The sequence below is a fragment of the Drosophila mojavensis genome, unplaced genomic scaffold (assembly GCF_018153725.1).
Source record: "Drosophila mojavensis isolate 15081-1352.22 unplaced genomic scaffold, ASM1815372v1 contig_80, whole genome shotgun sequence".
In the NCBI taxonomy this organism is placed as follows: Eukaryota; Metazoa; Arthropoda; class Insecta; order Diptera; family Drosophilidae; genus Drosophila; species Drosophila mojavensis.
The window spans coordinates 16,659,408-16,675,761 of record NW_025318906.1 but is presented as its reverse complement, the minus strand read 5'-3'; the positions used below and the strand labels follow the sequence as shown (position 1 = coordinate 16,675,761).

The 16,354-nt window shown below is 39.4% G+C and overlaps 2 protein-coding genes across 2 annotated transcripts in view; one reads left to right on the top strand and one right to left on the bottom strand.

Annotated features, from left to right (window-relative positions):
- The window catches only part of LOC6580253 (nyctalopin), a 72,068-nt gene that overhangs the window by 52,021 nt on the left and 3,693 nt on the right, over positions 1–16,354 (top strand). Inside the window, exon 4 of the mRNA XM_032730004.2 lies at positions 4,507–4,667. Coding sequence (XP_032585895.1) covers positions 4,507–4,667 — 161 coding nt within the window. The remainder of the gene's footprint in view (positions 1–4,506; positions 4,668–16,354) is intronic.
- On the bottom strand, positions 10,379–11,643 carry LOC6580252 (procathepsin L). Its single transcript, XM_002006069.4, has one exon. The coding sequence runs from the start codon at positions 11,623–11,625 to the stop codon at positions 10,636–10,638; it is 990 nt and encodes a 329-aa protein (XP_002006105.1). The 5' UTR covers positions 11,626–11,643; the 3' UTR covers positions 10,379–10,635.

Genomic DNA, 16,354 nt, shown 5'->3' with positions numbered 1-16,354 from the left:
AGTATTAAATTTTTTAGAATTTTTTTAGAATTCTTAAGCTCTGTTAAATTACAGATAAGGCACATTTTCTATACCTATACAGAAAATGCATTTTCTGAACATCTTATGATAGGATACCTCCTACGAAATATCTTCATTTATTTATAAAAAATATATAAATAAATATACATATATTTTTGCATACAGTTCATTGTGCCACCAAACTGGTAATGTTTAGCCAGCAGCCCAGACAGGCTGACATGCATAATCATGCTAATCTGCAAGCGAATTTCGAATATACAAACAACAATATCAGAGAGCATAGAATACGTAAAAGAATCAGGTGCACACTTGAGTGGAACCTATGCTTATGGCTGCATTATAACAACTGCCACCATGTCTGCGCATAATAAAAGAACAAGCGAGCAGCTAGACAAGGGAAAGAGACAGACAGAGTAGTATAAGAAGCAACAATGGAATGCAGTTTAGTAAATACCAAAAACATGCTACAACGACGAAAAACAAAGTCGCCATGTCGAGCTCAAGATGAGTAGCTCCAAAAAGCAGTCAAATGAATTTTTTTTGTACCACTCACCTGGCTAGTGGGCGGGGGCGTGCTCGTGGTCGTGCTGGTGGTGTAACTGGCAAGTGCAGTTGCAGGACAGAGCGCTGCATGCCATGGCATAGTTTGCTGCACACGGTCACAGTATTTGGTATTGCCCGTACAGAGTGCACACGACCAGACCCCATATATTTCAGCTGCAAAATGCCAAAAGGTATTTTAAGTAGTTTCGAACTGATTCCAAGCGCCATAAATTCTTCTGTCCGTTGCCGTTGACTACGCGCAGCAGCAGCAGGAGCAGCAGCAGCAGGAGCAGCAGCAGCAGGAGCAGCAGCAGCAGCAGGAGCAGGAGTCGTAGCTCCACCTGCTTAGCCTCGGCCATGCCAGGCATTTGGTGCTTAGCGCTTCAGTATCCTTTATCCCTTTTTAACGACCATAAATATATTGTGTGTGTGTGACTGTCTATGTGTGGTTGAGTGTGTGTGTGTGTGTGTGTGTGTGTGTGTGTGTGTGTGTGTGTGTGTGTGTGTGTGTGTGTGTGTGTGTGTGTGTGCACCAGGCCAGACAGTTAGCTAGACGTGCACCTAGCAAGGTGCGCAATGTATTCGTCAGACTGCGGCCATGTTGCCTGTTGTTTTTCATCCCAGAGCTCCAGTCGATGCCAGTTTGCATAAAACAAAGCAACAACAACAACTATAACAACAACAACAATAAAACAGCAGCTAAGGCAACAACTAGAGAGTCTGTGATTACATGGTGCATAAAAATGCACTCAGCTATGCAGTCCGAAGGCAATATCAGGTACTCAGCAACCGGGGCTCAATATCTGCAAGCAGCAGCAACTAAAGTTTAGCTTTTACCAATTATAAAGTTAGCTGCATGCGTGCAGCTCTTTGAGATTTAAAGTGCATATTAGTTTTCCATACACATATTATTTTTTAAATATATAAATATTAAACCTAAAATAATGCTCTTTTAAATTAAAAAAAAAGAAAAAGAAAATATATATGTATAAATAAATAAATAATCAGAAAAGCGAATAATTTGCTATTCAACATTATACCAAATTGTTTTTAAATATTTATATCAAATTATTTTTAAAATTTTAAAAATATATATTCTTCTACTTTTATATATTTTTTCACAAAATGTATATTTTATAAATTGAAAAACGTTTGATATAATTTAAAAAAATAAATAAAAATAAAAATAAATAAAAATGGTAACTCTGAATAACAATTAATCACTTTTCTGATTATTTTTAACTGCAGTTTTTTGTAAGCTTTTGCTCAAAATATATATTTTTTTTTTTAATATTTGCTGAAATTATGCAGAGCGGAGATTAATTTTATTTGAAGTAGAGTAGAACAGAAAAAAAATTAAATTCCTTCAATAATACAATATATAAACTATTTAACAATAGCATGAATAGTGTATTTACGTTGTTTTTATTAATATATTTTATTAATTAAATTAATTATATAAATGCTATATTATTTTTATAAATTAACATAATATCAATGCATTGCTTGCCATATATTAAATTAATGTAAATATATATTAAAATAAAAAATTAATATTGCTTGCCACATATTAAATTAATTTTAATACATATCAAATATTGCAATTAATATTGCTTGCCATTTATTAAATTAATGTTAATATAAATATTAAATATTCAAATTGATAATATTTTTAAGCTATCGCCAACATAGAAATTCTCTTCAATAATTCCAAATTTCTATTATGAGCTCTCAACAAAAATACAAATAAATTTATTCTCTACGCTCTTGGTTCGCTGCTTATTAACAAATATAAACAAAATAACAAAAATTTAAAAATAATTTAAAAGCAAGTGCAAAATTCAAACACAAAAGATTGGGCTCCAATAAATAAGCCTTTGTTTGCTCTTTCTGGGGTCAGGCGTCTCTGAATCAATGCGCAATATTTTGCAATAATTCGATTTTCAACATTTTCCAGCAATTTCAAATGGCAACAGAAATGCTGGAAAATAACTTTTGTGTAATTTTCAATATTTTGTAGCTTAAACAAAAATATGCCCGCTGCTGTTGCCTTTTGTGGTTGATATTCGTTGCTGTTGTTGTTGTTGTTGCTGTTGCTGTTGTCGATTTATTGTGATTTAAGTTGTGAACTTTGATTTTGCATATTGCGCATAAATATTATTGCATTCAGCATTCGTGTCAGTTAATTGCAAAAATATCGAGGGAATGCATGCATTTCGGAATTTGCATACAATCCAATTATTTAGCTCTGCACAATTTTCCCATTTACATAAGAAAATACTTCAGAGCTATTTGGGTTTGAGTTGCGATGCGCAAATATTTCCTGCTCTAAAGTTGAAATTTCTCTTACATAAACTAAAGTCAAAATGGGAAATGCCTTGGCTCTTTAAATTAAATTTGCAAACTTTTGCATTCAATAAAAAATTGGATCAGCGGCAACTGAAGGTAACTGCCGTTAACTCAAAGCGAAAAGGGAAATTAATTTGAGAAAATCAAAGTCAATATAATTTCGCTTTCTTTTATGCCACTTTACCTCTGGCTCTGCCCCAGCCCCTGCTCCAGCCTCAGTCTCTATCCCAGCCTCATATATTTTTCTCGTCCTCTCTTTTTCACGCTGCGCTGCGCTGGCAAACGAACTGGCCAGCCCGCCTTCTCTCACTCTCTCTCCACCTCCCTCCCTCTCTCTATAAGGCACGAACCTTTTAATTAGTCAACCGCCCGCGCGCCCCGTTTGAGTGCTGGGCAAACACTGAGCAAAGGGTTACACAAAAAAAAAAGAAAAAACAACAACAAAATGTGGAACGAGCTGAAAATTGCCATTAGGTTAAACAATTGCAGCGCTTGGCCTACATTGCGTATGCGTAATACTTTTAATTTGTTCTCTTTCTTTGCCTCTGCTTCTCCTTTCGGTTTCGGTTTTGGCTTATGAGCTTCTCAGAGGCCTTCGGCGACCGGCGCCCCCAGTTCCTACGCAGTTCATTAGGTTATCGCAGGCGTTTCACGTGTCCGGACGCTTGGCACGTCGCTTCCGACACGCTACCAACTGCATGCGAGCGTCGAATGGCAGCGGGAGAGGAGTTACAGGGGCTGCAGGCGCTACAGCTACACTTTATTTTTATGAGCCATTGGAGCAGAGTTAGGAGCTGTGCGCTTGCCAAAAAAAAAAAAAAAAAAAAAAAAAAAAGAAGGAAACCTTTTGCCGTGACTTTTCATTGAAAATGGAAAATCAGGGGATTATGATTTTGGGGAAATGTATGTAATAGCAGATGGAGGTGTGTGATTATGGCAGTCCCTATGTGTGTGTGTGTGTGTCTATGTGTTATTTGTGATGTGTGCTTAAAAGCAGCGTAGACTGATTTTCATTTCAACTTTTAGCAGGACTCAGGGTATCTGCTAGTCGAACAGTCTCGACTAGAACACGCTCTCATGTAGGTATCGTTTGGGGCTCTAACAAATTTGCTGCAAGATTGATTGTATTGCCAACCCACACACACACACACACACACACACACATACACACAGGCGGCTAACAAAGCGATTTGGCCAGACATCACAAAATGGCGCACGGATGTACATGACGTACATGACGTTTCCGTTTCCGCTGACGCCGCCGCAGCTGCAGTCGCTGCCAAAAGCTGCGCTTTTTAAGTGTTTCACATTTTATTGTTGAACAACAGCCGGAGTTGCCCTTAAAGCAGCGCGTAACAAATCGCTTTGGTCTAAAAAGGGGGTGCGAGGCGGAGCAGCAGCAGCTTAGTGGCAACTATCAAGTGCAGCCGCAGAACGCTTTCAGATTTGAGTGGATGGCATTAACATTTTATAAGCTTGGCCCCGATGCTGCCATTTCACTTTGTTTAAACGCTTGAAATTAAATGATATTTTCCGCAATTCTTTCATTCTACAGCTCTAAATCTCTCATTCTCTCTCTCTCTCTCATTGCAGATGGTGCCCACCCAGCAGCTCTCGAAACTTTCAAATCTCACTTATTTGAACCTGGGCGGCAATCGTTTCGCCCACTTGCCAGCTGTAGCATTTTTAAACTTGTTTCATTTACGCGAATTGCACTTGAGCCGCCTGGACTATTTGCAGCGCATCGATTCGAGGTAAGTTTGCCGTTGAGCCAAGTGAAAGTTCGTCTAAAAGTCTACACCCTCGCCCCATGCCCCCCACACTCTCTCTCTCTCTCACTCTAAGAAAGTTACAGTGATACTTAAGCAACTCGACTGTTTATATAGTATATGCTCTTTACGGCTGCTAACTGGGTCAGCGCCATGAAATGTAGACACAGCAAACATTTGCCCAGCAGCTGAAAACGAAAAATCAGCTATGTGGACAATTGCAAACAGTTTGCCCAAAGTGAGAGTCATTCACAGAAACAACAAATCTATATGTGGCGCATCACAATTACAGCCGTGTCCCTTGCAGCATCATAAACAACTTTCTTGACACTCGGAGAACTTTATTTTTGAAAAGCATTAAGGGAAACTTCTTGAGCTGCTAGATAACCTCTTGATTATAAGCAAGAATCTGACAGACACTGGCTCGACTGGCATTTTCTAAACTGGGTACTTAAAGGGGATGATCATGATTCTCTTTCAATAAATTTAAAAAGTTTTAAAATTAAATAAATCAATATTTAATAGAAATAGAGAGATCAATATTTAAGAAGCCAAAGCGCTTATATGAGCATTCCAATTGGTACTCTGCATATTCCTCTGCATTTATTACTCTTTACAAATGAATTAAAGCCCATTGGCTGCTGTGCACTGAGAGCGTTTTCACACTGCTCATTCCTCTTCGCGCTCACTTCATTCAACGAAATCAAAGCGAGCATGTCCGAAGCGTAGCCCTCTTGCTCTCACTCACATACAACACTATGTTCAGCAATAGCTATCACCGATTGAGTTATTTAACAGTGACAGCTATATTTGTCGCGCTCTCTCTCTCTCTCTGTCTCGTCTCTTCTTGGAGTGAAATTTCACACATGCAGGACAATGAGCAACATGCATATAAAAGCTAAGCTCGTCGAGTGATGCTTTTAGAGCAACTACATACAGCGCTCAGCACTGTTAAAAGCCACTCGATCGCGAGAGCTCAGTCTCTCACTAATACAACTGCAACAGTAGGAAGCAATTGCAAGAAAATTTAACAGAATTAGGAAACTGTAAGGAGGCTTGACTTTAACATAATCAATGAATAATGTTAAGAATGTTGTTTATACATACATGTTTACATTACATAATGATAACAATAACACATGAATCTTCTTATATCATTCCACTAACTAATTAATTGAATTCTATTGAAAGAACCCTGAACTAAAGCGGAATTTTAGCTGCGCTGCACTTTCACTTGACAACCTTAGCCTTAACCTCCAGCATCGCATAAAGTATGCAATTTTTTTTTTTTCTTTTGGCCAGAATAATCATGTGGCTCAATAGGCTCAATAGTTGGGGTACAAAGCGTGCAATGTGATTTGTTATACCCTTAGACGTTTACAGCTGCTCTCGAAAATAAGCTGGCAAGGCAGTCAGTCATGCAATTCACTTTCACACACTTGCACGTGACCTAAGCGCGCCCCCTCTCACACAGACATTCACACACACACACACACACACACAGAAGCTCAAGCACATATAGAGGGAGACACTTAAACATGCCTCGGCTACAAATCATTATTGCTCAATGCAATCAATCATGTCTAATACGCTTTGGTAATAAGATGCCATCACATACACACAGACACACTCTCACACACACACACACACAATCACAAAGTCAAATTGCCATTGCCTTCGCCCAACTCCGAGCTGAGGCAGACATTGAAATGCTTGAGCTCAATTCGAGCATATGTTAATTCAATAATTCCAGGCAATTTTCATATCAAATCATCATTGAACGAGCGAGCCTCTGTCTGTGCTAGCGTCTCGACTTGCTTGTCAATCAGACATCTGTGTACCACCTCCCTCCCTCCCTCTCGCCCTCTCGCCCTCTCGCAGTTCCCCTTTCCAGGCGAGCATAGAAATAATATTGATATGAGAGAAAATGTTCGGAGAGCGAATCATGTAAATGGATCCCGAGCTGAGCAGCTGCCAATGCCATTAAATCAGTTTAATTTTGTAATTTCGTTTGATTCTCTTGCCAGAGACATGGCCACGCCCCGCCCCCTGCCCTACGAGACTTGTAATTGCTTTTGCCATTGCTTTAGCTTTTGTTTGATTTCAGTTCGAGTCCTATTGCCAAACTGTTGCCGGTTGCCTCTTGCCATTGTTCGCTGTCTGACAAATTGTTGCCTAACTCAAATTTACATACCACTTACACACACACACACACACACTGACTGTCACACACACTCACACACTCATGTTTTGCTTATTTGCAAACTAAATTCTGCGTTTGTCTGGCTTTTTTTTTCTGGCTATTGCCAGAAAATCTTATGCTAATACATGAAAATTTGAATTTTAAACCTCGTTTTTTCTGGCTGAAGTGGGTGGACGAGGGTGAAAGGACTATAGCCCCATTTTCTAGAATAAAAAATTATTTTGCATGCATTCGTATATGTTTGAAGGAAAATGGTAAAGTCGAGATTTAGACTGCTCTAGAGAGGAACGAGCACATATATTATAACAGGCAAGCATTAACAGAAAAGTCAGGCATAGTTATAACTAAATATTTCCAATCAGAGTTGTTATTGACAACAGGTCTGTCTTTCTCTCTCTCCCTCTCTCTGAGCTAAAAGCTCAGCACATTAGTTTGAGCTAAATAATTCTAAGCTGACATAATAATAGCAGCTCTCTGAAGAATCCAATTTAAATGTCAGTCATTGTCACAGTCAAACATTTCCCATCAACTGCAGACTAACATAGTTACGGTTAAGCATATCAAATCGGACATGTTAACAGCAGCTCATTGCGGAATTAATTGGAATTGCCAGAATTTCCAATCAGACATGATGGCAATAGCTTTTTATTAAATACAGCTTCAAATTCATTCAATCTGATATGTTCACCGCTCTTTGTCGAGCCCAATAGAAATCTCATTCATAGTCTTGGTCAAACGTTTCCAATCAGAAATGTTAGCAGCAGTTCTCTGCAGTTAGACATTCATAGTTGCAGTTAAACATTTTCAATCAGAAATGTTAGCAGCAGCTCTCTGCAGAATTCAACTGTTAATTAACACACTTGCAGTTAAACATTATTAAACTGCAGCAGCTCTCTGAAGACTCCAACATACATTCATATTTTCAAACAGACTTGTTTACAGCTCTCTCTCCAACTAAAGTCTCAGTTCTAGTCTGAGCTTAACATTTCCAATTAGACAAGCATTCAGCAGCTCTCTATAGAGCCATAATTCCAGCTGAACATTTGCAATCATACATGTGAGCAGCTCTTTAATAAATTTAACTATTAATGTGCCCATAGTTCCAGCTAAATATTTTCAATCAAACATCAAAATGACGACTCACATATAATTCCAGCGAACTAGTATTTCCAATCAGAGCTGTTAATAACAGCTCTCTCATTGGATGCCTGCACGCATTCACTTTGATTTCAGAGCCAATCACGAATTTCTGTAGCCAACACATGCTTCGACTTTATTCCCGTTTCCTTCCGTAGATTAAGAATGTGCACAACAAGCAGGAAATTATATTTCACTAGCTTAAGACTGTAGCCAGCCAGCCAGTGCGTTCGTTCGTTCGGGTTGACTCCAGCGAGGGTTGACTGTTTGCGACAGACAGCATAAACAAGTCACTGGCTCTGCCAGAGGGGTGCCAGACAAATTGTTAGACACCCTTTCGCAAACAATCAAAAAAATCGTGTGAGTGTGTGGGATGGGGGGGAGCAAACGGAAATAGCGCAACATTTTAAAGTTTCGGCCGGGCGTTGCATAAAAGATTGAATGGGGCATGTCAACTCCCCCACCTCCCCACCTGCTCTACCCGTGCACATGTATGTAAATATTTATGCAAATGCGTTAATGGAAACGCACCCCAAACGTGCGACGATGGCGACATGTTGATAGCAAAGTTTATGGCAGATACATTTCGCTAACTGTGAGTTGCACATGTGTTGTTGTTGCTGCTCCTCCTCCTGCTGCTGCTCCTCTGAGATTGTCTCATTACAAAAACCTTACACCCCGAACAATCAGCGCGCGTACGCAAAATTCATTAGGCAGCGGCACGTATCAGGGCAAAAGTAAAGAGCCCAACTCCATATAGTAGCATACCTGTATCATAACAGCAGCAGCAGCCGCAGCAGCAGGAGCAGCAGCAGGAAGCTGGCCCCAACTCCTGCTGTTCATATCAAAGGGAATATTAAGTGAACATTTTTGTGAGCTGCGCCCATCTCTGCTGGGAGCCGCTGTATGACTTAATAGCCAAAAGTCATTTGCAACATTAACACTTGAGTCCGGGTCCGGGTCCGTGTCGGACTAACCCGAAAGGTGTTGCCCCGCTCGCCTCTTGCTGCGGTTCGTCATTGCGCGCACCCAAAATTGAATCTAATTGTTTTCAAATTTATGCATTCCGAGCGAACAGACTTCATTTGGCTCATTTCTCTCGTTTGTCTCGTTTCTCTCGTTTGGCGTGTGGCTGAGTTGTAATGCGATTTGCATTGCGCCACGGCTTGGGGCACAGACGACATTTGTTTTGTGGCCGCTTTTTGGGGTTGTAATCGCCTAGGCAGACGGGCAGCTGTGGGAGCTTATGGAGCAATGTTTTACCTCATGATATTTGTAGTTAATGCATAGAGAAATTAAAATAGAAAAGAGTTGTTGTAGTTAAGGGTGTAAATAGATTTGGTGTTTAATGTAGTGGAATATGAAAAAGTGAGGCATATAAGTATATTTATGAGTATATCAATGACTGATTCTTATTTATGTTGTGGAATATATAACATATTATGTAGATAATATATTAAAATATATTTTAAAAAATATATATTAAAACTTTATAATTTATTTTTTATATATTTTTATATATTTTCTACACATTATTTTGGTATATTTAATGTTCTTCACATTCATATGACATTCTATACTATATTTTATATATATTTTAATATAGGCATATTTTAATAATCTTATGAGTGTGAAGAGCTTTAAAAATACCAACAGCTATTCTCGTACATGATAGATGCTTAAAATACTTATATATTATAGAAAAATATATTTATATAATGTTTACAGTGTTAAATGAAGGTGAAGAACTATAAAAATATTAGGTATTCACATTTATGATAGATAAGTGTATAAGTGTGTTATATATGTAGTAGTATATTTATATATTTATATTACTAAATATATTATATACAGTGAGTAACATTAATATTAATATTCCTATAAAATATATAATATTAAATAAAATTAAAAAAGTGTAAACGCTAAATTGTAGATTGAAAAGTAACCTTTCCGATAAGTTATATATCAATATAGTATATTGAACATAACTAATAACTAAACTATATAACCGGAAAAATGTTGAAAAATAAAATACCGAATATTAAAGTTACTCACTGTGTGCAGTTTATATAGCATTATTCACTCTTACTTTTTTAATATCATTGTAAATATTAGTCCTTGAGCAAAATATTTTAGTTATTAAAAAAAATGCTACAAAATTTCAACAGCTTGCAGGCATAAAAATATATTCAAATAACTATTTTCAAGCAACTGTCAACAATTAAAGTTTTAATAAAAAACATAATATTTGTTTTCTCTTTTGTTTTAATTTTTATGAATTGAAGAATCCGTACATCCATTTATATTTTTACGACGCCCTCGATTTAGTTCAATAGAATAACAAAACAAAACATTGTTTACATAATTTGTATAAAGTTTTTAATACACGTACTCAGACCAGACACTTCTGCAGAGTTATCTGTCATTTTTCTAGTTGGGACAAAAAATAATTACATATGCAAATATCAAGTACTAATTGTTAATTATTTAATTATCTCATTTAAAATGCATTGTTTTACTGCTCTATGCGCAACGAGCGCCGCTCACGTCAATTGCAGATGCGAATTGAATAGATCGAATTTGAATAACTGTAAGAGACTGAACATGGAGCAGTTAGACGAGTGGATAAACGGCATTGCTGGCAATGCCGCACTGGTTGCTCCTGTTGCGAGACATGCGTATATAGCCCCCGTCGCCCCAGCTGGCGCCCCACGAGTTCTTCACCAGCCAAAAGTCGCCGCCCTGTGGATCACGGCCAAAGCCCACCACGAGCACGGCGTGATTGGCCGCCTTGTTGCATTGCCTATCGTTGAGCACACCGTCGCGATAGTTCCTGAAATTGTTGCTCGCATGAATGCCCACTGAAATGGGGCCCTTCGATGCGACTGCCACGGCCAGGTGGGGCTCGCCCGCTGCCACTCGGACCACGTCCGTGACCTGGGCGCCAATATGAAGTGGATCATAGCGACACGACAGTTGCTTGGCCTCATAGGTATAGGAGTATTCCGTGTCGATGCCCCCATTGTCTCGCACGTATTTCAGTGCTCGAAACGGCATTCCTCCATTGCAGCCCCTATTGAAATAGCGGATGGTTGAGCAGTCCACCAGGTTCTGCTCGGAGAGCGAGACGAGTTTGCCCGTCTTCAGAAAGTGCATGCCCTCCAGGGTGCCCGTTGCGGCGAAGGACCAGCAGGCGCCGCACTTGCCCTGATTCTTCACGGGCGTGACGGCGCCCCGATTTCGCCAATCGATGTCCGCGGGCAGCGCGTACGCCTCGTCTGGCGTATACAATAAATCCGCATCGGATTCCGTTGTGTTCATGCTGCTCAACATCAGGCTCTCGAACTCCTTGTCCAGCATGTCCGTAAACTGATTCACGCCCATCTCGTAGCTCTCCATGTTCAGCCTGTAGCGTTGATTGTGCCTATCGATCTGCCTCTTGTTATCGATAAAGATGAGTTTGCGCAGTAGCTCCTCCTCTTCGCTCTCATAGACCTTATCATATTCCAGCTTATACGTCTCCCACTCCGCCTCCAGCACGTCCGTATAGGACAGAGCCGCACTCAGCCCAACAAGCGCCAAAATTGCAATCACTGTCTTCATATCTAACTTCAAACTAAATCGAACCCAATGCGAATTGTTCTTTTTATAAGAAACTCAATGAGTCGAGGTGCATTCAATTTAGTTCTTATCACTCGAGAAAGTAAACAAATAAATAACCTTGATTACCAGTCAATTTATATGATGTCTGTTCTTTAATGATCTAACGAGGGCGGATTACAGAAAACCGTTGCACCTTGGAACTTTATCAAAACGTGACACATGATTGGCCTAAAAATAACTTGAAGACCCTTTGAATAGCAAGATAAGACTTACATATATATGTAAGACTAATATGAGGAATACAAAGAGAGCTCTTCATCGGTCAGCAGTAATAGAAATACCATAATAAAATACTAAAAAAAATACTGCAAAAAGAAATGAGTGCAAGCTAACAGGTAAACCCATGACCTGTGCTCCTATTAAGCAGGAGGCGCGTTAAAGCAGCAGCTGCTGCTGCTCCTGCTGCTGCTGCTGCTGCTCCTCCTGCTGCAGCTGCAGCTCACAAAAGTATGCAATGCATAATTTCACGTTTATCAGCATATTTTGTGAGTGAGAAGCGGCAGCAGTGGCAAGAAAAAGTGGCAGCCACAACAACAGCAACAACAACAACAACAACAACAATAGCAGCTGCAAAATGAAAGCAGGAAGAAATTACGGAAACAGGAAAACATAAACATGCTGCTGCCTGCCTAACAGCTCTACCGCCTCCCTCTCTCTCCCCCTCCCTCTCCCTCTCTCTCTCTCGCCTTCTTCCTCCTTGGCAATTTCTGGGCAAACCGGCAATTTTTCCATAAATTATGAGCCGGGAAATATTTCAAGGCAGCCTCGTGAGTAGCTATTATGCGTGTGTTTATACTTATGCCAGTGTTTTGCGCAAAGCTTATTTGCATGCTCATAGAGACAGCAGATCAGAGCGAGAGCGAGAGCGAGAGAGAGAGGGTGAGAGGGTAAGAGTGAGCTCTCTGCATTATGCATATGCATGTCCTGCTGGGTAACTGCCATCGCTCACTGCATTGCACTTGAATTTCAAGACAATTATAAATTATGCAAGCAAAACAACAGCAACAACAACAACAACAACACTAGCGCACCTGAGCCCTAAACAATTTTACAGTTAATCGCAGGCAACTTTAAATTACATAAATTGCAGCTTAATTAGCTCAGCATACCCAATTTTTATGCCTAGCTCCCTGCCTGAGTTTTCGCAGTCCTTGCAAGGCACAACAACTGTCCTAAGCATAGTCTCATTTTGCACTGTCATTGGGGTGCTGAATATACATTAAACATACGCTTAATATGTTATTTTGTGCCCGTCATTGGAGTTGCGAAAATGAATGGCTCAACGGGGCGTATGCGCAATTTAAAAACGTTTAAAATGCCATTAACAAATGCTTTAGGCATATCATTTGATAATTTGTCGCGAGCCGCAACTCAAAAGACATGTATCTGTGTGTGTGTGTGCGTGTGTGTGTGTGTGTGTGTGGCAATTAGTTAATAACTGCCTGGGCGTGATACGCCTTGAATGCTTTAAGCTGGCTCTTTAAGCACTTGCCCGGCCAGCACTCAATAAATCAACGGCCAAGTCTCGTGGCTCAAACGATTTCCCTTTGGGCGCTATCAACTGTCATAACTCTCTCTCTCAATTTATTGTAGGAAAAATGTCAATCAAGTGAATAGAACGGATTTACACAGATTGGGAGTGGGAGAGAGAGAGAGAGGGAGAGAGAGAGAGCGAGAGGTGCAGACAGGCATATGCCAAATTCAAAAACTATATGGCATTGCCACAACATATCCTTTGATTGACTGCTCTGACTGCTCTGACTGGACTGACAAACTGTTTGACAAACTGATTGACTGTTCATCAGTTGCTTGACTATGGCCGTAATAGCTGTGCGTCTCTCTCTCTCTATCTATCTCCCTCTTGCAGCGGGGGTTCGCAATCGGTAAACGTGACTGAGCCCCACGAACATGGACAGCAAACATTTCAATCCGATTTTCAGCAATTCCAATTCTGGCGCCACACACGCACACACACACACACACACACACACACACACACACACACCCACACAAACAAAACAATTTGCATATGAGCTGGCCAAAAAAAAAAAAAAAAAAACATCAACATTTTCGACTATGCACATACTTATACACACCCCATACACCCACACACACACACACACACACATGGCAACCATTTCCGTTTCCGCACGCTTGACGCTGGCAGCAGCTAAAAAAAACACACACACAATATATGCACACATATAAAAACAACTGAAGCACTTTAGACTAGCCAGAGAGACTGACAAATACCCTGTAAAACAGATGAAATTGGAAATTTCGGAAAAGCAGAACTGAGGCAATGAAATAGTGACTGAGTTTTGGCTAAAAAAAAAAAAAAAGGTTGAAAATGAAATTGCTAAATACCTCGTAGAGAATAAAAACAAAATCATATAAATACAATGAGAAGAAATACCTAATAATTTAGGCTACATTTTCTCTGTTTTTTAGAATGAGTCAAATGAATGAATTAAATAAAAAATAAATTAATTAGAAATATTTTAGAAAAAGCTTGCAAAAGCTGAAAAAAAAGAAAAAAAAAACGAAAACTTTGCTTCAAGGTAATTGCTAAAAAATAAATAAATACAATGTGAAGTAATACTGAAAAAATGCTAAATATGCACTTTTTTTAAATTATATTAAAAATATATTTTAAATTATATTTAAATAATATATATATACACTAAAAATATTAAAAAAAAAAAAAAAATTGTAAACTTGTAAAAGCTAAAAGAAAGGTAAAACTTCATTCAGCTACTTTTTGGCTAGTTTTAGCTAACAAACTAATCGCTGTTTCTAAGAGCATATCTGCACGGAATGCAACTTTAAGCCAACTTTTTCTAGGGTATATCAGATATTGCCGCACCCATGTCTACAAATGAAAATAAACGAACGTTATACAAAATGAAGTTTGAATCTGAGCGGTGAACAGCAAAAAGGCCGCTGCTGTTGTTGTTGCTGTTGTTCTTGCTGCTGCTGAATTTGTTGCTGTTGTTGTTGTTGTTGTTGTTGCTGGTGCTACTGTTGCTGCTCTTGTTGTTGTAGCTGCTGCTGTTGTTGTTGTTGTTGCTGCTGAATTTGTTGCTTTTGTTGTTGTTGTTGCTGGTGCTGCTGTTGCTGCTCTTGTTGTTGTAGCTGCTGCTGTTGCTGCTCTTGTTGTTGTAGCTGCTGCTGTTGTTGCTGTTGCTGCTATTCCTGCTGCTGCTGTTGTTGTTGTTGCTGCTGCTGTCGTTGTCAGTCGCAAGGGAAAGAAACTTAAGCTCAAATGTTTTTTTCCCGCGGCGAGTTTTTGTTGTTGTTGTCGTTGTTGGCCTGGGGCGTCGCCAAAGCGGCATTTAAAGAGCGTTCAACAGCAGGTAGCAGCGACCTGTGGAATCGACTCCAGTTGCTGCTGCTGCCCTCACCTCAGCTAGCTGCAATCCCTCCCAACCCACGAGAAATTGCCGCCAATGTCACGTCTTTCTCTTTCTCTTTCTTTTTCTTGACAATTTTCTTTTTTTCCTTTCCTTTGCGGCCAAGTGTTTTTTCGACTGCCTGGTAATAGTTATTTGCATAATATTTGCACAAATAATTGAATTTGTGTTCTTAGCCTCGACTCGCCAAATTGTTCGAGTGAACTTTTCTTCGACTCTGTGCAGATAATGGCAAACATTTTTAAGCGCCTGCAATTGAAGTTTCTGAATGCTTAACTTGCCATGAAATTGAACGTTCAGCAGCGCCAGAAGAAGAAGAAGCAGAAGCAGAGCCAGAGCCAGAGCCTCATTTGTTTTGTCTAGAAAGTTTAGCGCGCTGTGCCTGCATGTGTTGTCCTTTAAGGACTATAATAATATGGGGTCTTTATCTGGTTAAGAGTTTTTGCAGTAAAATTTTATAAAGAGGTGGTGCTTAATTTAAATTCAATTTATTGCCGATGAGAGTTTGCAATAGAATGAATGTTATATGAGATATTAAAGAACATTAAAATATTCTTAGATATAATAAAATTATAATTATGTATTGCTACAATTATTTTAGCTTTAAAACTGAAGAAAATATAAATCAACTCAGGCTGATTATCATATTTATTTACCAAGTCGTCAATACTCACTTAAAAATGCATACAATATATACTTAAATATAATTTCATATAATCCACTTGCAACTACAACGAATTTAACCGCAATGGAAATTCCATTCAAACTGAAAAATGCATCAGCGCCAACATGTGTGAGCCCAACTGGCTGCAATCAGTTGTAAACTAACTGCTGCATACAAATGGGTTACACAGTGAGAGAAAGAGAGAGCGAGAGAGAGAGAGAGAGAGAGTGAGTAAGTGTAACTGAGATGGCTACAAAGCGTCGCCACTTATCAAATCAATGGGCGAAGGTTCATCAACGGAGCGCAGAGTTCGTATAAATGCGTTCATTTAACACGAAATGCAACTTAAGAGCTTGCATCAAATCAAATCAAACGCACTCTTGTTGGCTAGTGTAAATGGAAATAAAACCAGCAGAAAAAAAAAATGGAACTAAAATGTATATCGCTTAAGAGCGACAAATTCGCTGTGTGTGTCAGCGCGAGTCGTCGCCTGAAGTTGCTAAGTTGCTCATACGCCACGTTGCACTTATTTCATGCTGCGCCTGCCTGCCGGCGGGTGTGGCATGGGGGCGTAGGTAATGCACTGCCGGCT